This window comes from Pleurodeles waltl, chromosome 6 (genome assembly GCF_031143425.1).
Source record: "Pleurodeles waltl isolate 20211129_DDA chromosome 6, aPleWal1.hap1.20221129, whole genome shotgun sequence".
NCBI lineage: Eukaryota > Metazoa > Chordata > Amphibia > Caudata > Salamandridae > Pleurodeles > Pleurodeles waltl.
Window position 1 is genome coordinate 1,525,178,119 of NC_090445.1, and position 25,649 is coordinate 1,525,203,767.

At 46.4% G+C, this 25,649-nt stretch overlaps 1 protein-coding gene across 2 annotated transcripts in view; it reads right to left on the bottom strand.

The window, feature by feature from the left end:
- Window positions 1-25,649, bottom strand: part of PUSL1 (pseudouridine synthase like 1) — a 433,096-nt gene that overhangs the window by 50,888 nt on the left and 356,559 nt on the right. For both annotated transcript variants that reach the window (XM_069241083.1, XM_069241082.1), the window contains exon 6: window positions 9,263-9,317. In XM_069241083.1, the coding sequence (XP_069097184.1) occupies window positions 9,263-9,317 (55 nt within the window). The remainder of the gene's footprint in view (window positions 1-9,262; window positions 9,318-25,649) is intronic.

Genomic DNA, 25,649 nt, shown 5'->3' on the forward strand with positions numbered 1-25,649 from the left:
AGTTTGCCTAATCACAGCCCTCAGTCCACTGTGACATGACCAGAGCACATCCCTGGCACTCACAAATGATACCCACCTCATCCGTTATAGGCCACACGCCACCCATGCATCTCCCCACACCACATGAAAGTGCTGTCAGGTAGTCTGTCACACAAGGCGAAAACCCTACCAGGCAGGGCTTTAAGTGGGCCGATAATTAAAAACGGACCTTTAATCTGGTCCCTGTCAGGCCCTAAATTCATGTCTTTACGTGGGAAAACAGAGATCGATTTCTGAACAATGGATCTAAAAAAAGTTAAGGTAACTCATCTAAGCTATTTAGTTTACATTTTATTTCACACCCTTTATTTAATCTTGCATGCCCCAAGAGTTTCCGGGATGTTGCGTTTCTGTATTTGTTGTCCGTGCAGCATGTTTCTCTTGCATAATGCACACTTTAAATGAAGTCGCCTTCAGGTGTTTACAATGACTATAATTGACAGCTCTGGTTTTGAGGCTGAACACATCGTAAGATTCTCACACTGCCTTTCAATGGGTCAAAAAAGTGTTAATAAAACATGGCTATCCAGGGCACAGGGCAATGGTCACGTATTCCGGTTGCAATTGTGATTCCCTGCAAATTTGTGTGAAGGAGATACACGTTTTTCAAAATACTGACAAGACGAAAGTAAAAGAGAATGTAGTGATTAATATGTGCTTGGGTACGATGTGTTTATGAATGGTGAAGTGAATGACATGTGAGAACGTACAATCAGGATAAAGTGATAAGAATGTGCTAAAGAAATGAGGTTAAAACATGCAGATAGGCGAGATGTGGAGAGAAAAGGGGCGTGCATGTCTAACATAGAGTCAGGGCCGGTTTTTGGCATGGGCGAGCTTGGCAAAGGCCCTGGCCGTCTAATTTCAAGGAGGGGGGGCACCGGAATTACCTACAATGTTGCTTTTAACAATGCCTTTTTGTTCTAGGCTGCATGTGCCTGTTCTTTATCTCCGTGTACTGCATAAATGATGTTGATCCCTTCCAAGTAACTCATGTTGTGTATAGCACTTACAGGAGCGCAGAGAGGAAGATGGTGAAGATTGGCAGTAAAATTGGTTTGCCCAGGGTACTTCCTTAGCAAAGGCTGCCTCTCGATAGAGTGAGCATTAGAGGAGACATTCTGAAGACCGCTCTCCTTCCACAGGCCTCAGTAACGTTTAGGCCACAATTTCACAGTTTCATAATCGAAACATTTTCAACATTCATTATTTACAACACATTACTGTGGTTACTCATTTGTCCTAAATAGCCTACAAGCAATGACAAAGTCAAAAGCGCTGGCTGGTTTTAGGTGTATGTCAGTTATAATGTTATATGTCTGAATGCAATTAAAAAGGCTGAGAGGCACCAAAATACTGGTCAGATGGCACACTACAGGAATCACAGAAAACGCCTTTACATGTTCATCCATGGTTTTATTTGCATATTCCACATCCCTTATTGAGAACCCCCACATTTTTCATCCCACTTAAATCCCTGCTGCCAGGCTGCACCATGGGCAAGCTTGCGCTTCACAAATACAAGTATTAGTGACACTGATTAAGGAAAAGTGAAAGCAGTGTAGAAATGTAATAAAAAATACACAATTTTACCAACCTACCAACTTGTTTTTCCAACCATAGCTGCCCCTTGATTTCCCCCCATAAATTCAATTAAGATTGGGATTATGTTCAACTAATGAAATAAACCTGTTGTGCTAAAATGTACCGCTAGATGGCGCTGCACCCTTCGTTTTCCTCCACACTTGCTAACTCACTCGGTACCAGATAGGACTAAAAGAGAAATGGGGACATAATCACCCCTACACCCCAAACAGCCCTTCAAAGGTCATAGCCACTCAAAAGTCAACATGTTTCGGCTGTTTCTGTGGCCCCTAAGGGTCACTTGGCATTTAACAGGACCATTGATCCCCTTCAATTCATATTTCATACCCTACCTCTAGTGTATTCAAATTGAGGCCAAATATGCCTTTTGGTTAACCTGTGCCCCTGTCTTTTAGTACACACACTTAGGACTGCCAAATTATCATTGTCAATCTCCAAAACGGGAGGTCGGTGGGAGCACCTCCCTGTAGTCACACACTCATTAAGTGACCGGTGCCGCCCATCTGCCAACCTTAACTCCGTGTAGGACTATGAATGAGGTGTTCTGTGCATGTTTGATCCCCACTTGTTGGTCTGTTATTTGTTTCCCCTCCCTTTTGCGCCATTCCTTACATTGGCTAGCGTGGGAATGCGTTAGCATCGCCCTATGATGAAGCGTGCCACTACTAGTGGGTGAGGGCAGTTTTCTCAAATCTAAGATGCTGTACCTCTAGGCGTTGGGACCATGTTTGGGGTCTCAACTTCTATTCCTGGTCCTCTGTGTGTGAGTGGTCCGTTAACCTCAACACACCATCATGCCTGTGATTCTAACCAATGGTAGTTGGTTTTAAATTTGCGACCTACCTCACTCATGTTAAAGAGGTAGGTTGATCTGTGACCTACTATTTATGTGTTTTTTTGTGAACTTACCTTTTAACACAGTGGTTCCCAAACTTTTTTGACCCACGGTTCCCTTGATCAATTGTCTGTTGGCCACAGCTCCCTATTACATTACTTTTTTTGGAAGGTGGTGGGCTCGGGAGGTGGCAGGAGTGATGTAAGCCCGGCCTTGGCAGTACTTCCATTTTAATGGCTGAAAAATAATTGGGATGACGGTGTGGGGGAATAGTGCGTGCAATGCAAGGATACATCTTCTCTCTTTTCACACTATTTGTGTGCCCTCCGGCCATGCAGTGACGGCATCTATTTGCTGTTCGTGCACGCTCAGTGTGGAGCTGGACACATCCAGCCAAAACCAGCCAGGGTCACCGGGGTGCGGTGGTGCACAGATCGGGAACCACTGCACCAAGCCATTGATTACAGAAGTAACATTTTTCAGAAACCTATACATTGAAAGAGGATGCTTCTCTCATTTGATTAGCTCTCTTTTCTTTCAAGTCTTTGTGACAATTGGCCCCCAGGAGTTGGGCACTGTCAATTAATACAAGTTTGAGTAGGACCAATTGAGAATGCACCTTTACCCAAGGCAGTCCTTTGTAAATTGGTGAAGGTTACAATGCCTATCTGGTCACCATTATGCCAAAGGAGACCAGATATTTACGTGACTGAAAACTTTAGATGGAGTGCCAATATTTTTTTAATTGCGTTCTACAAATGTCATTTCTAACCTAATGGAAGGTGTAAAGTACATGAAACATTATATGGAATAGTACAAAATCACTCAATAAACTATCCTACATAGTAAAACCCACTACTGTCCGGACCATGTTGTACCCACAGAAAAATAATCAACAAGGACTCAATTTGTATCTTATAAGCAAGTGATCATGCGAAATCAAAATCTTAAAATATACAACAAATTTACGTTATTTCAGCCACAATTGTAATTAAACATAAAACACCTAATTTAAGAAACCCGAGGCGTAGGCCAGCTGGGGTGCAATCAGTGGCTTTCTATTCAATAATCACAATTATCAAATGCAAGATGTCCCCTCCACTTAAGGCAACATCTCTTACCAATGTAAACTGGAGAATAGCTGGGCTTCACGTTTCCATCTATGTCACTCCGAGTGTGTGGAGTGGTGTGGCCCCAACAACCATGAAGGAACTACCCAAACATAAAAAGAAACCTTGTATTTGAAAAGGCTGGATGCGCCTTAGGTATGGTGCAAACTCTGGCTGGATGGTGCACGCTAGCCTTTTCAGGGAAGTGCACATCTTATTGGCTAGTCATGAAATGGGGTAGTGCAGGAACTACAGAGCCAATTCCCATGATCGCGGTCCCTTAACCTAACCACTAAGGCTCGTGCCCGTTACCTCCAAAGTAGCTGATGAAAGTCAAACACACACATGCAGCAATGTCATACGAACTGGCAACCAGCCCGCTGTGATAGCTGCGAAGGTCAGACCGCCTTTCTATGGAGGTGATGATGGTGTTGATTAAGCTGTTGACAATCACTCCACGCAGAAAGAAAAAAACACAGATTAAAAACAGCACTCCCTATGGTGTATTAAAATACTGTAAGAAACATGGTGTAAAGGTGCCCCACCCACACAAGTACTCCTCAATGGGACAAATGTAATTCCGCGAGGTTCCTCACTGGCGTACTGTGCCTTCTTTGGGGGGGGGGCTCCCATTACAGAGGGGTTTGCTAGTGGATTGGGCTGTCACTTTCCAGTTGGCGTGTGGGCTAACACTGGTGGCTGTAGTTTGTGTGGCTGCGATCGTGGTGCAGGGTCACACCTTTGGGCATGGTGACATGGGCCAGCGAGACAGCAAGCTAGGTCACTTTTAGCTGGCCAGTGCTGGTAACAGATACGTGGGCCCATCTAATCCTATGTTTGAGGATGCATCTAAAAGGTTCACTAGTTCCCATCAGGTAAACAAAAAGACAGTGAGTATCTCTCCGCACTAAGCACCAACCCATGACCGTTTTATCAGCATCTATTATGCACGTCTGTGTTGTTTTTGCGTTCTTTCACAATGGAGTTCACTAATTAGCGCTCTTATTCTACCGCATTTTGGGCAGATTTATGAAAAGAATCCAGTATAGCCAATAACTAGTTCAAGTGTTTTTCTCAATATAAAGATGAACATAAAAGGAGTTAGATCCAATAAATTAAATAAAGCATGAAGAACCGGAAGAAGGATACAGGTATGGTATATTATTAAAAATAAAACTGGGAATTACGCCCCATATAGGCAACTGGTAGTGTGGCTGCCTGATAGAGGTCATTGACTAACGAACGGTACTAATTGGGTAGTGGGTGTAGGACAGCCCTACCCTCAGCTCCCCCGGCAGTGAGAGACTCGCGCCCACTCAATGTATGGCACTGGTTGTTAAAACGCGCTGTGACTCTTACTAGAGCAGGTTGAACAGTGGGTGGTTGATCTCCTAATGCTATGGGATGGAAAGTTGTTGGTGGACGTGATAAAGATGTAACTACCACCAAAGCTCGTTGGACAGAGTTACTGGAAGACTGCCTGCTTTAATGCCTCCTCCTTGCCAGTGTGTTGCTAAGAGGCAGCAAACGTACCACCTAGCAGGCGCACACGCAGCGCACCCGGCCTGGACTCCAGAGGCCGGTGTAATCATAATGGACTTTGCTAACCAACTGCAACTGTGGCACCCCTGGCTGGTTTTGGTGGCCCACCCGGGTGCCACTGCACACTGTTTGAGAACTACTGTTTTAATACATAGGTTGGCTCACAAAATACTAATGCATTCGGTAGAAGTTGGTGTGCAAACTGTACTCACTTATACCTGAATCCATTTTCATAGATTCCTAATCACAAATTGCAAATCATTAGTTGATGCAATTTACGATTTCTTACTAGGATCCTTTGTACATCAAGCCCAGTGTATCGACCTCTCTGTACTCTTCTCCGTTTCTCGTTCGATTTCCTCAGGAGTCAACTCTTTTCCTGTCCAAGTGTGCAACAACAGCAAGTTACCAGAGGACCAGTGACGTTTTTGATTGGCACTAATGCTAAAACCAACATTGTGCGTTTATAATTTTGAGTTGCTGGTTCTTGCTACAGTGTACCAGAAGGGGCCAGGGTGTGTGAATTTTGAAGGGTCATCACCAGTTTCAGGGCTCTAAGTTTCCTGATTCTCTGCACCGTCCTACTGCACAGTGCAGGCAGACCCAAAGTAATCCCGGCTGGGGACTGATCGTACTCACACCAGAACAACAATGGAAAGTGTGCACTGAGGCAGAGGAAGAGAAATAGGAACAGTATTGACTAGCAGAAAAGTAACTTTAGAGATGTTTGCGCCACATTTCCACAGTGAAGAATAATGGTAAGTCTTCAATTGTCAGCCACAATAACACATGGTCCTCATACAGTGGAATACCCAAGGTCCCTATAAGGTTGGCAAGTCATGACAATAATAAGGCGAGCTGAGCAATGGATCTGGCTTAGATTCAAGAGCCTTAACGCAATAAAGATTTTGCAAGTAAGTGATGCAGCAAATGTCATGTAAAACAGGATAAAGATTCTTTCAGATTAAGAGCAGATTCTCTCTTGGACACCTGGGTTTCACTGTAGTCCATTCAATAATATTACTGTTTCTATACGTGATAAAAGTAATAGTTTTTAAACATGAACTTTTCTCCACCTCCAGTGCCCCGACAACAATGCCATGAGTGAACCAAGATATGGCACTTTGTCACGGGAGCTGTATATGTGGTCAATATTATTGTTGTATGTGGAGCCAACATTATTGCCTAATAGAACATTGGAATGTTGGGAGCTCCACTGTAAACAATAAAGTGACTTAGAGCTAATAAGGTCTGGTATAAGACTTTTGCTCCAATATTCCCATGTTTTTCTATCTGGTTCTCTCTCTTTAATTGAGAACATTCTACCCTCAGTGGATGGAATGTTCTAAATACCAATTGTTAAAGGCCCTCTTCCTCATCATAGGTCCGCGTCTGTGGCTCGAGGGTATAACTCTGGGTGAGGGACTTTAACAACCAGTATGGCCCTCAGCAGCAGGCTTATAAGACTATATTGAATAACATCAAGTGGGATTTTTTTAACTAGCTCACATCCCGAACGGAGTTTCTTTAGGTGACCTCAGAATTAGGGCTCTATCAAAATGAAGTACAGTGCAGTAAAGTGATTTGTTTACACAATTTAATCACGTGGGTTAGCTTGGATTTGAATCATTTTTCATAGTTACAATTTATGCCATTGAGCCACTGGATGAACATCTTGGCCACTGGAAAAATATCTCCTTTGTCCCTTCATCACTAAAGTACTATGCTCTGAGGTCTATTATTTCTTAAACTAAATCGGTGCATTAAGTTAAACAGATGCTATTCAATCTGCTCCTTTATATGTAAAAACTGTGAAAATGTCATTCTCGAAAAATGTTAAGCATAAGGGAAGGCAAGAAGCTATGTTAAAATATATATATGCCTCTCCCTGACTTAACAGTAACAGGTCAGGGTTTTGGGACAATGGCCAAGCTAGAGCTACACATTCAGCCCGTCAGGCTCAAGCTTTGCTTACATTACCCACTAAATGTCAGACACATGCAACCGGTAATAAAAGTAAAAAGGAAATGGAGCTGCCCTCCAGATGTCCAGAGCAGGAGCATCTGCTTTCCCTTGCCCCGGAGACACATCCGTCTTGTGGATCTGCCTTGACCGAGCCCAGTACGGAGGAGTCATAAGCAGTAGTATTGTGGCCAAATCTAGTGACTCACCATTGGCGTATAAACTTACTGTCCATGAAGGCAATTTCTAGAAGTTCAAATGTTTGCCCGGCCTGTTATCTGAGGGCTTTAATGGCACATGTTCTCTAAAATGATGCCCTCTAAAGGATTTCAACCCTCCTCCTCTGCTGATCTGAGGCAGGAAATACAACTGCAAGTTTATATTGATGTCAACCACATACTCATGGATTATCATTATTATGTCAAACAGCAATGTTCCCAGGGTCCATGAAGAGGTTGAAGACTGCTGGTATGAGTATAGAGCCTTTGGGGTGAGCCCTGGACCTCTGGCAGACTGGTGCAACTTCAAGCATTTTAGGATAGAGCGTTTTACTGCAATTTGGATTTCTGGAGTTTTGAGGTGTTTTTGGTGGTCGACAGTGTCAAAAGCAAGCAGATAGATCGAGTGTAACAATGGTAAAGTGTTGCCGATGCCTGTTGTCTTCGGAATGTCAACAACAGCTTGGATGTCTGATGTCTATGTGCTACAAATGGAACTGAAGTAGGACTGGTAGTTATGTGGAAGGCATTGTGATTGATTCTGTCATGAAGCTGAGTAGCAAAGGCTTACCTAAGCATCTTTTCTATACACTGTGGAAGCATGATTAAGCAATTGTTTATGAGACTGTCCTGATCCAGGTTTGGTGTTGTAAGAAGGGGTAAGATCTGACGAGTCTTGAGGGCATCTAGGAAGCCGCACGGGAAACAGAATGCATTAACAACTGTGACTCTCCCTCTGCGTCCATTTGTGTTGATGGTGTGTTGGATGCTGTAACTAAAAACACCTGCTCATATGGCTATTCGAAGTCTACAAATGTGTATCAACAAAAAAATCAACAAAAGAAATATATATATTTGTGAATCGTAGACTGGCTACAAGGGGAGCCACCATCATCAGCACCCCCCAAATGACCATAAGCAGAACAAGATATAAATTCATAAGTTTTTATATATGGGCTGCAAAGGAAACCATGTGGTAAAATTGAAACAAAGATGTGGCAGAGGTGCAGAACTCTGAAATCACAAGAAACTATGCAAAACCCTTCAAACAAGGTTTAAATAGAATCCGAAATGTAAACACTCGCCATTGAGTAAGCTAATCACTAATGTCTCACTTCAAGGGCCAGTCATGAAAACAAGACTTTACATGTTCTCTATAGGCCCCACCTGTTTTCATGGTTAGCATAAGCAGAAAAACTGCTACAGAAGTTACAGTTATGATAACGCAAACACTTTACATCTCACAGTGTAACCTTGTGGGAAGTGGACGTCTAGGGTAAAAGTGGTGGAACAAGGGAGCTAGGTTCCTGTAATGAAAAGCCTATACTGAGTATCGGTGGTGAAGCACTTGGGGTTATCAACAGCATGTGCACTGCTGGGCACGTTTAAACAAGAGTGAATAGTGTAATGTGGGTGGTTGCGGACGAGATGGCCATAAGAGTACACAGAGTGTGATTTGCAGAATGCATTGCAATGGCCTTGGTGTGGTATGGTGTACTGGATGGGGTGCACGTGAGAGGGGTGGTGTGAGAAGCCGCAGCAGTGTAGAAGGACGCAGATTATAACCCTTGGGCTTTTTCAGGTCCTGAGGGCCCAAACAGGAGTTGCACTTATCCTGGTTGCCCTTATCCAAGGATGCACGCTCAATGCGTGAAAGGTCTGTGTGGGAGTGCGTCACTTCTTGTACATTCATCCAGATGATACAAGAGTAATCCTCAGCATCGAGCAGAAAACAAGAGACTTGTAAAGAAAATGTGTCAGGGTGTTAGAATTAACTGCACACACCGGCTACTGAGGCTACAGTTCTGCTTGCCAGGAGATGTGAAGTATGACAATAACTAACACATTTTGAAGAGAATTTTTGTTCACCCCCTCCTTACAACTACTATGCATACATGACATCTTCAAGCATTTATTCTGTGATAAAGACAAATAGCACCTGAGAACTGTACCTGTTTGTAGAGGAAAGACCTGCTCCTGAACGTCAACTCCCAAAACTGAAACTTCCTGAAGAAAAAATACGAAAGGTGTTAAAGAATATAGTTTAATAGAATAGTTCCACATCTCGGAAGAAACACTGCCAGCAGTAAAAAGGGGGGAGGGGTCAAACGGATGGGTAAGCAGGGCTAATTACTAGCAGCTGGAATCTGACGAGTCAGCTTGCACGTGGAGCGGGTTGGCTTTCAGTGTTAATAGCTAGCATGGGAAACCTCAACATTCGCATCCTGGCTAGCTCTGGATTTGTTTTGGAACTTGCATTGGGGCGTTTCAAGAGCTGCATCCTGGCTAGGCTGGGATGCCTTGAAAGAGTTTCTAAACTTTAAGGCTTTGAATAGACTCCAACAATAAAATAAGAGCATAACAGTCATGTATTCCAAACATAAAACCTTTAGAAGAAACACACTCTAGTAGGAAAAACTAAAAGTTTACGACCTAAAACAAATACCATGCTAAAACGAAATCTTACACGGTTTAACCAACCCCTATTATAGAGAACAGGATCTAACGAACACAGTTTTGACGCTAAGCAGCTCAATTTAAATATACCTCTGATGGCATATAATTTACATAATTATTTGAATAACTCATTTCAAACTTGCCAAAGTAACCTGAAACAAAACAAATCACTGATCTGTTCCAAACTAGAAGACAAGATCATTCGCAGGTCAGAGTAGAGGAAGATACCACGTTATAGTTACTCTCTGTTAAGCCACTTTCTATGTCACTCCATGCTTAAGCACAACCAGACCATAAGACAAACGTCTGAACCTCATGCGTAACACTCAAGGCCTTCCACCTATGAGACACGGTAAACCTACACTCTATCAACATGCACAGTAAACAGGTTAAACTCATTCCCTACCACTTGGTAACGCTTTGGGCCTTTTGTGGAATGTGTAAGTTGTTATACAAATGCTGCAATACTCTACAATATCAGCTGTGAATAAGTGTACAGAATAGAAATACAACCTATAAAAATAAACACAATTTGGCCTTGGAAATATGACAGTAAAATAAAACTTAATTATGATACGTAAAATACGAAAATGTGGCACTCATATAAAGGGGTAGTTTGTAAAATGTAGTTGTTAAAACACAAAAAGTTACACCCCTGGCTGGGATTAATGTTAACAGCGACGATGTTCTAGCATAGAGTGAATGAACTAGGATGTGCTCAAAATGTTTTCAAAGTGTAGATCTAAAGTAATATGATAAATAAATCTGGCAGTGACACCAAACACAGTATGGGATTATACAGGGCTTCTGCATATCAAAATCTGATAATTTTAAGTTTTAAAATGGAAATGTATTTTTCTAGACTACATATTGGAAAAAATAACAGTACTGAATCTTTGATTGAGTGGAGACTGAGTCATGACTCTTAGAGACGTGTCCTACTAGTGCAGAGGCAGAATTTTGAATTAGAGACCTCTAACATGAATAAAGGAATTATTTATTTACGACTGTGTGGGCTGAGAGATGGATACTTCCAACTGCAGATTCCTCACCTGTAGGAAAGATACTCAATTAGTACAGAATTGCTCAGATCAGAGAGTTCTGGCAGACCAAATGGGCGAAGTGCCCTTCCCATCGGACTTGGCTGTCAAGGCAGTAGTGCTTCATGAATATGTGCACTGATGCTCACAGCGCAGCCTGACAGATAACAAGAACAGGTACTCTGCGTGCCAATGCAGTAGTAGCAGCCTTGGCCCTGGTAAAATGTGCCCTCTGTCAATCTTGAGCCTCGTTATAACCCAAATGCACACTAAATCTTAATGCAGAGGACTTTCCACTTTGACAGAGTCATTTTCTGCACTGCCTTGCCTTTCTTTGCCCCAGAAAACTCCACAAAAAGCCGATGGCACACCAAATGGTCATTGGTGTAATCGAGGTAAAAGCTCAAGCCTTTCTATGGGTCAAGATGATGGAGCCCATACTCGTCTTTCTAGCGGTGAGCCAGAGCAAAGAACACTGGGAGAGTGATGGATTGTCCAATGAGAAAAGAAGTTATGACCTTTGGCAAAAAGGCTGCCTGGGTCCTCAATACCACTTTATCTGGGTAAAAGGTGCTTTAACACCACCGCACCGAGAGAGCTTGGAGTTCACTCATGTGAACAACTGAAGTTATTGTCATATGGAGCACAGTCTTCAGATTCAGGAGATTTAGAGGGCAGCAGTTCTCTGGTTTGAAGGGAGTGCACATGAGGAAAGCGAGGACCAAATTGAGTTCCCCCTGTGGCATCATAAAGGGCTTGGGAGAAAACATAATGGTCAAAACCTTTATAAACGTCATCACAACTGGTGATGTGAACAAGGACAGAGGGGCCAGCAAACGGTAACACAATGAAAGAACCAATAAATAACGTTTATTGATGCCCACTGCAAGTCCTTGCTGGGCCAGAGATAAGCAAACAAACAAACAAGACATCCGACAGTTTGGACTGAATCTGGTCCAATTTGTGGCTGCCGCACTAATCTACATACTTGTCCCAGTGCTCAGCCTACAGACTTTGTAGAGGGACACCTGCCAGCAAGGATGACATCCACAACTTCAGGAGGAAACCTGAATACAGTTGACTGCTGCTGCACAATCTCAATGTAGGGAGATGCAGATTGTGCAAGTTTGGGTTTAGAACACTGCTCTGCTGCTGCAACAGAAGATTCTCTAGAAGCAGGTAGCCTGATTGGAGGACAGACACTTAGACTCAGAAATTTCAAGCGCCACACTCTCCTTGCCCCATCTGGATCTACTAGGATAACTTGTGTGCGGTTGTTCCAATTCCTCTTCAGAGATTGAGGCAGGAGAGGCAGAGGTGGAAAGGCATGCATTAGCCTGTGCTCCGCTCTATCCAGAATGAGTCACCAAGAGAGAGCCTTCTTGGAAGCTCCAGCATGCAAGCATTTTCAGACTGCATGTTCAATGGTATTAAAAAGATCTAGCAAGGTATTTCCCAGTGCTGGAAAGTGCCCAGTGCCACTTCAGGATGCAACCACCACTCGTGATCTGTCAGGCGCTGCCAGCTGAGATTTTCCACCCTGGTGTTCAAAGATCCCACCAGGTGGTTTACAATCAGGAAAATACCCACACACCCTAGCAACAAACTGTGACTTTCTTGGCACAGGACCCATGACCCGGCCCGGCCCACCTTAGTATGGTACCACATGGTAGTGGTGTTGTTCATAAGAATCTGAACAAGCCTCTCTTTAAAGGACAGGTGACTGGTCCACAACTTCAAATGGTTGATGTGGAGATGGGTCTCAACTGAAGTCCAAAGTCCTCTGATCTCCAACTCCCACAGGTGGCCACCCCATGCCAGAATCGAGGCAGAGGGCACTACTGAAACCCCTGGGAAGGGATGGGAGAGGAGTCTGCAGCTGACCTAATCGCAAATCAGCAGCCAACACTGCAGATCTTGTGCAGTCTCCTCTGAAATCTCCACGTCCCCAAGATCGCCTCCCCATCCCAGCCATGATGCATCCGTCACCACTGCCAACTCTGGGTGGGGGATGGTGAGGGGTATGCTGCTGGTCCAATTGGGGTTGAGTAGGCACCACTGGGGGTCTTTTGCAGTCTCCTCCGAAATCTGGATGGAATCCAACAGGTTGCCCAGGTGCTGTGTTGACTGAGAATTCCGGTTCCACTGCAGAGCTCACATATGCCAAAGGGCATAGTCAACGAGCAGGTTGAAGGTGGCCAAGAGGCCTCAAGGCCACTCTCCTGAAACCCAGGAACTGGGCTGAAACATCAGTATTATAGCCCGAATGTCTTAAACTTGTGACAAAGGGAAGGCCAAAAGCAGCACCGTATCCACACTGGCCAAACAGGCAAGATCCATCAAGTAGCATATCCATCAGGGAGCCTTGCATGTCACGAGAAACGCCTATGGATTTCATTCAAGCGTGATACTGAAGCAACCCGCTAGTGCCAACAGCTCTGTCCAAGCGGTCAGTAGTATCCACTCCAAAACAGATAATGTAACAGGTAATGTGTTTGGCTGCATCCTGACCATCCTCGACCCAGATCAGCTAAAAATTCCTCAGGAACTGCAGGCAAGATCTCCTATAAATTGTATGAATATATCCCAGCAAACAGCTGGCATTGACTGTTCGGAGGGCTAGGCTGGCTGATGAAAACATCCATTTCCCAAGTACTTCTTTTCTTTTTGTCTGCCTGTATTCACCCTGTCTGGGGGTTCGTATGGAATGAATTAGCGTTCAACCGGTTGGTAGAAGCTTGAACCAACAGACTTCCTGACAGAGGGTGCTGCGTCAAGAAGTCAGGGTCACGTAACGCCAGCCTGTGGTGCCTGGCTATCTGCCTATTACCCCGTGGACAGGAGCACATTTTAGACAAGGTGCCCATTAAGTACTGGTCAGGGCTTCATTGAACAACAGTAAAGCCTCAGGGGAAGCCTGCTCAGGGTGCAAAATGTCTGTTAACAATGTACTCTAGCTGTAATTCTAACAAACTCAACTTTTATGATCACAGCAAAGGAAGAACTGCCTTCTGTGGATGGTCCAGGAGAAAATGCAACACATTGTCCAGGGAAAGTGTTAAACAAACTGGCCTCCTGCAAATCCAAGTATAAATTATCAAAAGGGAATGAAAGAAAATAATTCCCATCACCTTCACTGTCTGCTCTGAAAGCTGGTTCATTGTGATCAGAGGTGGAACTGAAAAGCTGTTGGAGCACTTGGTGCAGCTACGAAGTAAAAGCATGGTTCTCTCTGAGTTGGACTGAACCAGGATCTGGTACATCATACTGGCTTCAGGACGCAAACTTGTTCAGGGTCGAGAAGAATTTTTCTCGGAGTCAGAACCATTAGGACAAGGCCTTGTCTGGAAATGTGTTGGTCGATGGCAAAGGGCCCAGCTTGATTTTTGGTGATGGACTGGAAGTCAGCTCTGATATCAGAGAAGATTCTGAGATGGGTTCAGGAGGCACAGGCGGCTCCGAGGCCGATCCCACTGGTAGTAACCTAACTGGAGGCCCCTGTGAATCCATGGATATCAAAGGTACACCACAGGGAGCAAGAAGAGTGCCAGAGATTAGCAATATAGCCTCTTTAAAGGTTTCAATCTGTTGCAACGTCGCTGATAGACCTAGAAACTCAGAATGCATCAGGATCAGTTACAGAATAAGCTCCACGGCAGGTGACCAGGAGCTAAATCGAGAGAGACTGTGACGGCCTCTCTACTTCTTAGGCTGAGAAAGACAGAGTTGGGATCAATACAGCTTGGCTTTCGTTGTATTCTGCTTTTCCCTTCTTACCAGAAGACTTGCACAGTGACAAAGACCTGTCGCAGGAACTGTCCGAGAGCAGGAACCCGACCACAGCTTCAACTTTGCGAGGGATGTTCATGACTTCTTTTGGTGTTTGGTGATGTACAGCTTTTCCAAAAGGCCTTTAAATTCATAAGGCAACACTTGTTGCAGACTTGAAGTTGTGCCCCAAACCACAACACCGGGCATACCTCGTGGGAGTCTCTCACAGACATTTGTTTGCAACAGTCCCTATAAAATTTAAATCCCATAGTTTTAGGAGAGGACATAGTTCCTTTGCTCAATGGGGCGTGGCTTAGCCAGTCAAGATGGTGGACGTACCTCCCTAGTGCTCCGGTCACTCAACTGACAGTCATCCCCCATCCAGGCTGGAAGTAAGACCGGGGAGCTACTGAAACATGTGGGCAACTCCATGTGCCCTGCTGCCCATTAACCGGACTGCAGAAACCAACCTGTGGGATGTCTGATGATGGAAGGCCCGTGTGCTTCATGACAGTTGACAACATGGCAGCGGCCTCCGATCATTAAAGTGGGCCGCAGCTGTGAGGCAAGGATCGCAACACCCCTATACGGACAATGGACAATGCCCAACTACCCTGTCTGGAAAGGCTCTCTGTCTGAGCTCGTCACTCCCTGTGAGGGTGTCATGGCAGCTGTTTCGACATTTGCAGTAGCAGAAAAGACAATCACTGTTCATATACCCAAGCTGCCGTTTGAGTGCCCGGTGGCCCAGGATCAATGCGATAATCAAGCCACAGGGGCAGACCGATGGCAACTGGTTCTAATCGTAAGGGGGCCCTAACAACTCACTACATCACCCCTCCACCTCTGTGGCCACTGAACTCTGCTGTGGGTCCCTCCTCTCTGAGCCCCCCATAGAGCATGGCCTTCACTCCAGGCAGAACGGGTCATGGTGCAGCCCCTGAGCGGGGCCTAAATTGGCTGACAGAGGGCCCCTGTTTCACCACCTCACCCAATACAGATAGCGCATCGGCACCATTACCGGGGCATGCGCCTTTCTTGCTGGCCCACGCCGTGCCTCCCTTCTAAAAACCAGTCATCAAAAACAACATGGGGCAGGAGTGACATTCAATAGGAGAGGCGGAGCAGGTCACAATCTCACCCTTCTTGGACTGCCCCTAGGAGAACAAGGCACCACTCAACCTTGCAGGCTCAACCACCACCTTGGTGCCATAATCGAGGCACATCTGCGATGCAGGGCAAGAAACAGTGCTTAGAAATAGTGCCCCTGCCTTTCGGGGATGATTCCCCCCCCTCTGTAAGTGCACGGTGGTGTAGTAGTGGGTCTCCTCCATCTTGCTTTGTGCCCCTGTTCTCAGCACTGGTCATTACTGCAGGACACTTGAAGCCTAGGAACCCAAAGTCAAACACAAGCAGCTTGTGGTGGTTCCTGACCACGGTGCCATTGAACAGTGCTCTGACGAAAGTGAGAGGGCACACACTCAGCAGAGGTTGGAGGGGCCAGGGGGGTCCTCAACACACCTTAACTGAACATCGTGGAAGGCCTTCGGACCCATAATGTGTTGGCACAGCTAGTGTCAACTCGTCCAACCCCCAGCCATACATAGGCTCTGCCATCGAGGCACGTGGCTAACCACTGGAGACCAGGATGGCACCTGTACACTGCTCCTGCATATACTGCATAGAACTGGGGCCTCCCAACCCCCCCCATCAGCAGCCCCCCCCCCCACTGACATGGCACTAAACAACTGTTCGGATGGCCAGAGACGAAGATAGGAGTGCCCGATCCCACTGCTCTCAGCTCAACTAACAGGGAGGTCCCAGGTGCATCACGGAGTGCTCAGCTTTGGACCCGCACATATTGAGAAGAGCCCATCGGACATGGGCAAACTGAGGTCCGCAGCTGTGGCCCAGTCACTGGCTTCTACAAACCCACTCTCCCTGATTTCAGACACTCCACAGCTGGCAGACACGCCAGCTCTATCAACGTTGGACAAATTGGACAAGGTGTTGGCGGCTATAGAACACTCCAGGGTTTCCATGGAGGCCAGATTCGGCTTCCTGGCTGTGGATTTCGGCTTTCTACGAGACGACCACCATAAGCTTGCAGACAGAATACGTCGAGAAGACCCTTTCCCCCTTGCAGCCCCTGCCAAAGGCACTCAGTCAGCAATCCGGAATCTGCAGAGGGGAGTCGCGCATCTGGAAGACAGAGACAGGGGCAGGAGCAACATCCATATCCTGGGACTCTCAGATGGAACTGAGGGCATGGATCCGCTCGCCTACCTGGAGACCTGGTTTAAGACCATCATCAGATCTTACTTCCTTCTACTCCCTGGAAACGGTGCATTTTAAAGACTGTGACGCTATACTTCATGCAGCCAGATGGGCAGGCCCTATATGGATGGAAGACAAAACCATATTGCTGTTTCCTGACTACACCGAACAGTGCAATGCCAATGTTACTCGTTCCTAGATGTCAAGCAACGTCTTTGCCAGCCAGGGGTCCAATACTCGCTGCTGTTCCCACTCCGCCCGACAAACTAACTATCATGTCTGGGAGAACCACCGTCTTCTTCACCGACCCGAAAGAGGCTTGGGACTGGGCCGACCAACATCAAGGGGAACCAGCAACAGAACACGTTGAGCCTAAGACTGGCACTAGTGGGCCGCAGAACAGGCACAAGACCACCATTTCGGACGACTAGCTCCCCCAACCCAGAATAAATCATCTCTGCACAAACCTAGGCACTGCTTCTATGGCTACAGATGACGAGGGCCTGCCTATCTTCTCTTCTGAAGAGGACATTCCCTATCTGAGGGCTCCCGAGCTGGATCACACTCTACTCTGCTGGTGATGCCACAAACAGCAAATAACCTTCTGTGATCATTTCCTAGTAAACTGTATGAGCTGGGCACCTCCTTTCAACATGTAGTCGCCAGAGTGGGGGTGGGAGGGCACACATTTCAACTGGGGACCCCTGAATGGAGACATGGCTCCCCCCCATTTGCAAAGTCATTGCCACATCTTCATGCCAGCCTACATAGTCACTTGTCACTTACTATAGCGGACTCTTCTGTTGCCATCACAATACGGCGCAAACCTTCCTCGCCACCGGGACCCCTCCACGCAAACCTGCCCAACTTATATTCTATACGCACTATAACCCTCTTGCCTCCCCAGAAGAGCATAGATACACTACCTGTGTCAATTATGGCACCCTCAATTATTCACATTTGAAGTGCAATATCATTGCAGTGCTACACATCGGCAATCAGCCACACCCTCACAATACGTTACAGCACAATGAATCTGTTTTGTTTGGGTGTACCACCAGTTGTGGTAGGCCCCTAATATTAATGTTGATACAGTTGCCCCTGAATATCCCCTACCGTACCCCTACACCATCTATCCAAGCGGACATTTCAAGGCTCCTCAGACTTCAGTGGGTTGATGTGGGCGAGACACAGTGGTCTGGATGTGGTTCCTCCGCAACCTGCACTCCCAATATTTCCACACCGTCATGGCTACCATTGACATAAGCTTTCTCACCTTGAACGTCTGCAGCCTGAATAACTGTTGGGAAGTGCTACGCAGTCTACTCTTATATCAGCGGGCCCAAATTGTATTCTTGCAAGAGACTCATATCACAACAGGAGAACTCGACCACCTACGCAAGCGCTGAAGGGGCCTTTTCTGTGCCACCAACTATTCGGCGTTCATGAGAGGTGCCATGGTCTGGGTGCATCCTGGAGTACCCTTTCATGAAATAAGCATAACCACTGAACGGGAGGGCCGCTACATGCTCCTGGGTGGATGCTTAAATGGCTGACCACTCCTGCTTGGTAGCATTTACGCACCTAATGTTGACCAGGGGGCCTTCTGGGATACCCTCTCCACCAAGCCTGTCCACAGGATCACTGTGCCATGGGCACTTGGTGGAGACTATAACTGTGTGCTTGACCCAACACTGGACAGATCCAGACCCCCAGCACCCACCTGCACACACAAGCGGACCGCTTCCAGAGCTCGATGCTCCACTGGTCGCTCATGGATATGTGACGATCTCAACACCCAGCAACCAGACTCTATTCCTTTCACTCCATCCCACAAAACCTGTGTGTTCGGTTCGATTCCTCTGCTCTACTCTGCTCATACCCTTGCTACAACACACAAACAACCTCGGACGTATAGTATCTGACCATGATGCACACATCATGGACCTTAGGTGGACACCTCCGTCCCCTCCCACTTCAACGTGGAAACTACTGTGTGATTGTCTGGAAGACCCAGTGTTCCGGCCGGAGCAGGGAGACCACGTACATCAGTGTTTCTCTATGAACCACAACACAGCCTCCTCCCAGTTACTAGAATTGGATCTCTTTAAGGTTGTTCTGTGTGGAACTTGTATCCAGCAAATCTCTGGCGTCTGCAGAACCCTAAACAGGGACACAGCCTCGACTGAAAGCTTCCTGGCGGAGCTGCGGAAATCAACGGGTACTGGCCCTGCACTAGCACTACTAGTCACCTACACTGACCTTTTAGAGGATCTGTGGTGGTATAACTTCACATCTCTGACAGCAAAAGTTCGGTGCAAGGGTGACAAGTCTGGCAGGCTTCCAGCCTGGCTCTGCCAGTGAGAGTCTGAGACCCATCCCATTATGGAAGTGGTCAACATGATGGGCTTTACAATCCGCTCTCAGACCTCTCACAAGCCTTATATGAATAGTATTCATCCGTGTATATGTCCTCATCCAACACATCACCAGATCTCGCCATAGCATTCCTAGTGGGGATAGATCTTCTAGGTATTCCGGTCTCCACAAGGCTGTCTGTAGAAGCAGAAATCACACCTTCTGATGTGAAACAGGAAACCCGTGACCTGGCTGAAGCAAGACACCAGGACTGGATGGGCTGCCTTAGGAGTATTATGGCACCTTTGGCTCGTTCCTGGCACCACGCCTGGCAGAAATGTGTAACGGACCTTACGAGAAGGCAAGCTCCCTCATTCCCTCCAAGAGTCCCTACGGGTTTCTCTTCCTAAGCTGGGTACAGACCTCCTTCTACTAGCCTCATACAGACCCATCTGCCATCTTTGAAGTGGATTATAAAATTCTAGGTAAAATCCTAGCAGATCAGTATGCCTAGACTCTCCCGGAATTGGTGCATGCAGATCAAAATGGCTTTGTACCTGGATGCAACACCTCACAGAATATCCAACGCCTCTTTCATGTTCAGGATCAAGTCCCAGGACGCTTTCCCTGGTCTGTGTCTTATCCTTGATCTGGAAAAGGCATTCAACACCTTGTCATGGCACCTATTCGCGATGCTCACCCGCATTGGGATTGGACCCAGACTAATGGCCTACACCACATTACTCTACTACAAGCTGACCTCCCAAGTTCGCCTGGGTTGCCTCATCTCAGCCTCCTTTTCAGTCAACCAGGGCACACTGCAGGGTCGTCACAGTTGCCATTTGCACTCACCATGGAACCAATAGCCATGAGACTCTGCAAGGAAGACCGTGGATGGGGAATCCCCCTCGGAGGAAATCTGCTCCTACATATATGAGACATAACAACCAATCTCACGCAGCTTCAGGACACCCTGGCAGAGCACGCTCTAGTTGCTGGTCTGCGCGTTAACTGGACAAAGTCAGCCATAAACCCGCTATGTCCTAATCAAGTGCTGTAAGCTATTTATCTTGGAGAAACTCTCCTCAAATGGCACGCAACGGCGACCCACTACTTGGGGGTCTATCTGTATCACAGCCAACAGGACCTATTTGATGGAAAACCTCTGCAAGGCCCTAGTTGCAATCCGCACTCAAGGACATTTCTAATGATCACTACCTCTGGCCCCCATAGTTAAGATTGCCTTAGTGAAGATGATCATCCTGCCTCGCCTTTAATATTATTTCGCTAATCTTCTAATTATACCACCCGCTCCTTTTTCAGGTACTTAGACTCTCTATTATGCACACTCATATGGGGCACGGGCGCAGACGCTTTGCCCTAGCTAAGCTGCAACTGCCGCCATCCCAGGGGGACCTCGGAGCCCCGAACTTTGAGGTGTACTTCCTGTCGGCACAAATACAGTGGGTATCCTGCAGGACAGCGTGACGCTACCTAAACAAAGCCAGCATTAACACCGGACCCCTCTCAATCGCCATGATCCGTCGCATCCTTCTGCCAAAACCGCAACACACAGCCTCCTGGCCCCTTCAGATGAGGGTAGCAAAGGCTTGTGGGCTAGAGTACAGCAACTATCCCAAGCGATCCCACTGTATGCTCCAACTCAACCATTCATAGGCCTCCCACGTAACCAAGGTTACTACACTGTGGGAGAGTTGAGGGTCTGGACTGATCACTGGGTGCTCACAACAGGTGACCTTTTGCTCTAGGTAGCCTTCTTCTATTCGACCAGCTGACCAAGGAGAATGATCTTCCTCCTGGGCTGTTCCTTCTGCACTGGAGACTCAAATACATATGCCATACCGTCAGGTACCTTTCGGGAGGAGAACCTTCAACACACCTGCTCCAGACCGTCCTAACAATGGGAGCCGGCACTTGGTTACCTGGCTTCACAAAGCCATACAAGAGCTGACACCCACTCCCCTCACAGAGCCACACCAAAAGAGGGAAGATGAACTTGGGAGGTTGATACATGACAAGGAAAGGGAACAGACACTGGAGTTTCCCAAAAGGGTTTCCCCACAACTCACACTTCAAAAATATACAGTTCTTTATTCTGCACAGGGCCTACCTGACCCCGGGACAACTACACCGCTACTTTCCCAAGACACATTTCGAGTGCCCACGCTGATGCGTTCTGGATGTGGACCTAAGGCATATGATATGGTCCTGTCTGGCCCTCCAGGAGTACTGGTGTTTAATACTCACCATACTACATACGGCCACAGAGCTACCAGACATTCACACATGGGAAGCCTGCTCCTTGGCGATCTATAAACGCAAGAAACGACAGAATACGAGCTTGCTTTGGGGACCTGGCATTACTCTTAGCCAAGTGCACACTCACACTTCACTGGTGCTCCCCTGCGGCTCCTCCGGTAGAGGCCTGGAGGGGGCAGTATGTAACTGGGGTGCGGCGGAAGAGGACGCACTCCAGTACACGGAGGATCGTCGGCTCCGCAAACAACCATATCTCCTCAGTGGACCGCACTTCTCACTCACTTCCTGGAGGATGTAGGAAATGATGACCTCCCTTCATGGAAGCCGGTGCCCCAACCTACACACCAGCAGTAAACCCCACTCTGAATAGAGCTGTATATGTTGGTGCGTGCCTACACTAGGTCCCTCTCCCACCTTACATAACCCCAGCACACTGACACGCCCGCAAGTCCACTCCCTCTCTCGCATACACAAACCTAAATGTTGAGTCTTTGAAATCAACACACCTGCCATCCTTCACCAAAACTTCCTCATTCCTCCCCAGTAACGTTGCAACGACGTGTACCGCAGCACCCCAATCTAACTTAACGTTCCGAGTTCACTACACTTAAAAGCATTCATAAACTCTAAGCACGCCTTTTTCCAAAATACATGCCTAACTGGATGCTTTCACACATTAGCAACATTTGGAACCAATGTGATGTAAGACGTCATGCACTATTGTTGTTTATAATGTAAAACTTAATAAAGATATTTAAAAAAAAAGAAAATAATTACTTTGCTCAATGGAAAAAAATGATTTTTGAGTAAAAACTCAAAAACGGACAAGGTAAGAGAGTGCGCGCAAACAAAAGTGTTGAAAGATTGGGAGCTGATATCAACATGATAGAGTAGCGCTATGTGCACTCAATCAATTTGAGAGTACGTTCTAAATTGTCACACATTTTCTTGTTTATTTACCATGTGCAAGTATCATTCTGGAAAAACTTAGAAAAGAATTGCAGGATCATCTTATGCTTTCTAATAAACCAATTGGAACATTGTCTTCTGTCCAGTGTGACACATCCATAATCTGAGTGTGAAAGGCCCCACTTGCTCCTGAAAGAATGAGAAACATATAAAAGACCCTAGTGATTGAGGTGAGGCAGGCAGACTGGTTGCTGGGAAGATATGATAAAATCACAACATACAGAAAGTAGTGCAATATATTGTTTACCCATTTAGTGTTTAAACTGTTGTACATAAGGTAATGTCCTTCTTATGAGATAAAAGGGCCCTCAACTATGATCTGTGACATACTTCCTCATTGGGCCCACTTCACCCCAGACACCTGTCTTGTTGTGCTGAGTTCTCCCACTATTAGAAGCTCCTAATATTATATATTAGGGCCAGAATCTCAATTGCACCCACTTGCCAGGCCCAAAGCTTCCCTTTTACTACATGCAGGACACCCATAACAAAGGCACAAGGCAGCACCATGGGCAGGGTGCAGTGTACTTGAAAGGTAGGACATGTACTGATGTTGAAATACTGCTTGAATAAATTTTCACTATTGCAAGACCTGTCTCTCCTATAGGGTAACATGGGGTTTGCCCTTAAATACCTTCTAAGTGTAATTTCCCATTGGGAGCAGATCGAGATATGGAGTTTGGGGTCTCTGAACTCACAATTTAAAAAAACATTTTTGGTGAAGTTGGTTTTTGAATTGTAGGTCTGAAAATGCCACTTTCAGAAAGTGGGCATTTTCTTGCTTAACCATTCTGTGTCACTACCTTTCTGTAGAATACACGTTTGGGTCAGGATGACAGCTGGGTTGTTAGTGAATTCACTTTAGACAGACACACAAAGGGAGCTGAAGTATGCCCTGCATATCCTAATGGCCCGTCACCAGGCTGATGGGTCTTCCTGAGCTAGAGTGGTGGAAGGAGATGACACTTGCACTTGAATAGGGCTGTGAATGTCCTCCCACAAAGCAGCCTCAAACACCCTGGAGTATGTCTGGGGCCAGGGCAGGGAAAGGCAGGGTCTTGTGCAGTACAAAGACTTCTCTTTAAAGTTTGCCTACTTCAAAGACAGAAAGGGGTATGCGTACTGGACCTCTGACACCACATGGTTAGAACACTTCTGGATTGAGGACCTTGTGCCATGAAGGAGTGCTGGAAGCTGTAGGAGGACATGCCAGTCTGCATGCTGCTTTGCTGTGCTGGCCTGCTGGCCTGGGAGTAAAAGGACTGGACTTTGCTTTATACATCCTGCTTTCCAAGGTTCTTCAAGGGCTTGAACTGAGCTTGCCTCCTGTTAAGAAGTCTCAAGGCCATCAAAGACTTCACCTGCCAGCCCCTGGGCTCTCTTGCAGAAAGTCCTGACTTGCCAAGTGGTGCCAAATCCAGTCCCTGGGCCCTTGGAATGGTGCTCTGGTGCAACCAAGAAGAAAATAAGCAGAGCAACTTCGGAACCGGCGTATCTGTCTGACTCCACGCCACTACCTGCACCAGAACAGTGGTCCCCGCTGAGTGCCATGACCATGACCTGCAACACAGGCCTGACGCCGCTGCAGCACCTCCAAAGTCTTGCCACAGCGTGAGTCCCAAGTGCTGTGTCACTGACGTCCATGATACCTGACTCTGCCACAGCACCTGTGGCCCCATGGTGTGATCGCAACACCGCAAAGTCGAAGCCTTACATCTTGACTTGCTAAAGTCATCGACCATGACTAGTCATAAGGAACCGACGCCCTACCACTGATGCTGTATCACCTCCTCCCCTGACACCGTAATGGACCAACAACTTACCTCCCCTGCCTAGCAGTATGAAACCGATGCCTCACCTCCCTGGTAGCAGTAAGGAACCAACGCTGCACTGACTCCATGCAGAGTCTTTGTTTCCTCATTGCTTTCTAAGGTACTGTCCCCGGGGTCTGTGTGACTCAGTGACCAGCTCAGGCTCCCCCGCAAGTGCCGTAGGATGGTTGGAAGCGACTCTGTTAAGGCACCATAAAAGCCCCAGTTGGAGCTATTGTGTTTCTAAGCGCTATGCTAAGATTTAATCTTTGAAAATTTGTATCTTTAGTTGTGTATGTTGGATTTTTGTTGTTTGGGTCTTGTTTTACTCAGATAAATACTGGCCATTTTTCTAAACTGCTGTATAGTCCTTTTGTAGTGTTTTCACTGTGTGTGTGTGTTACACATTGCCTCTGAGATAAGCCTGACTGTTCATGCAAAGCTACCAAGGGGATGAGCAGGGGTTGTCTTAGCTGTGTGGCTCCCTTACCGTGACTAGGGTGAGGGCCCCTACTTCGACAGGGTGCAAACCACTGCCAATTAGAGACCCTATTTCTAACATAAATGTTAAATAAGTGATTGTACTTCTGCATACTGTGTTATTTTTATATTTTGAGAATGAATGGGACTGTTGGGTAAAAAGAACAAACTAATGAGTGTAACCAAAGAAGAGAGAGATAATAATGTATTGGATTTCAGAGTATGGGAAACTGTGGAAGCAAACATGTAACCTGGATAACACAATAAATCATCATATTTATTAATGACAGGTGGATGTATTGGCATATTCTTATCACTAAAGCAATTACAGACACTTTTGACTGGGCGGTTGTTTTTCAGTAAACAGGTAGAGAAAGTGGTGGCATATACTTCAAGAGGTCCGAAAGCTTCAGAGACTTGTTGCAAGTCTTGATTGGGAGGAGAGCATTATTCAAGAGTGCCATCTGTGAGCTCGCAGTTAGCAGCACAAAATTGTCGAGTTCTTACTGTGACACCACACTAAGGGCAGAACGTGTGCTACACAATTGTTGGGGTGGACAAGGCCACCTGCATGGCTCGTGCTTTACTATCCCAAGTCCCTGCATATTTTTGGCCTCAGCAGACAAGAAAATCAAATCATTCTTGTATGTTGGGGTCCCACAGGGACATGGAGAACGGCCCAGAGCTCAATTCTGTGGTCTGGAGGGTAACACCATGTGCACCCTCATTTACTGAACATGGTAAACGTCAGCTACCTCTCTACCTGCAGGTCAGGCCTTTTTATCTATTTCCCACCCAGGTACAGCTGCCTGCTGGTCTCTTTTATTCAGTTATTCAGAAACTGGTCCCAGAGCTTAACTTGTGGAATACACAAAGCCTGTCTTCAAATGTGGAAT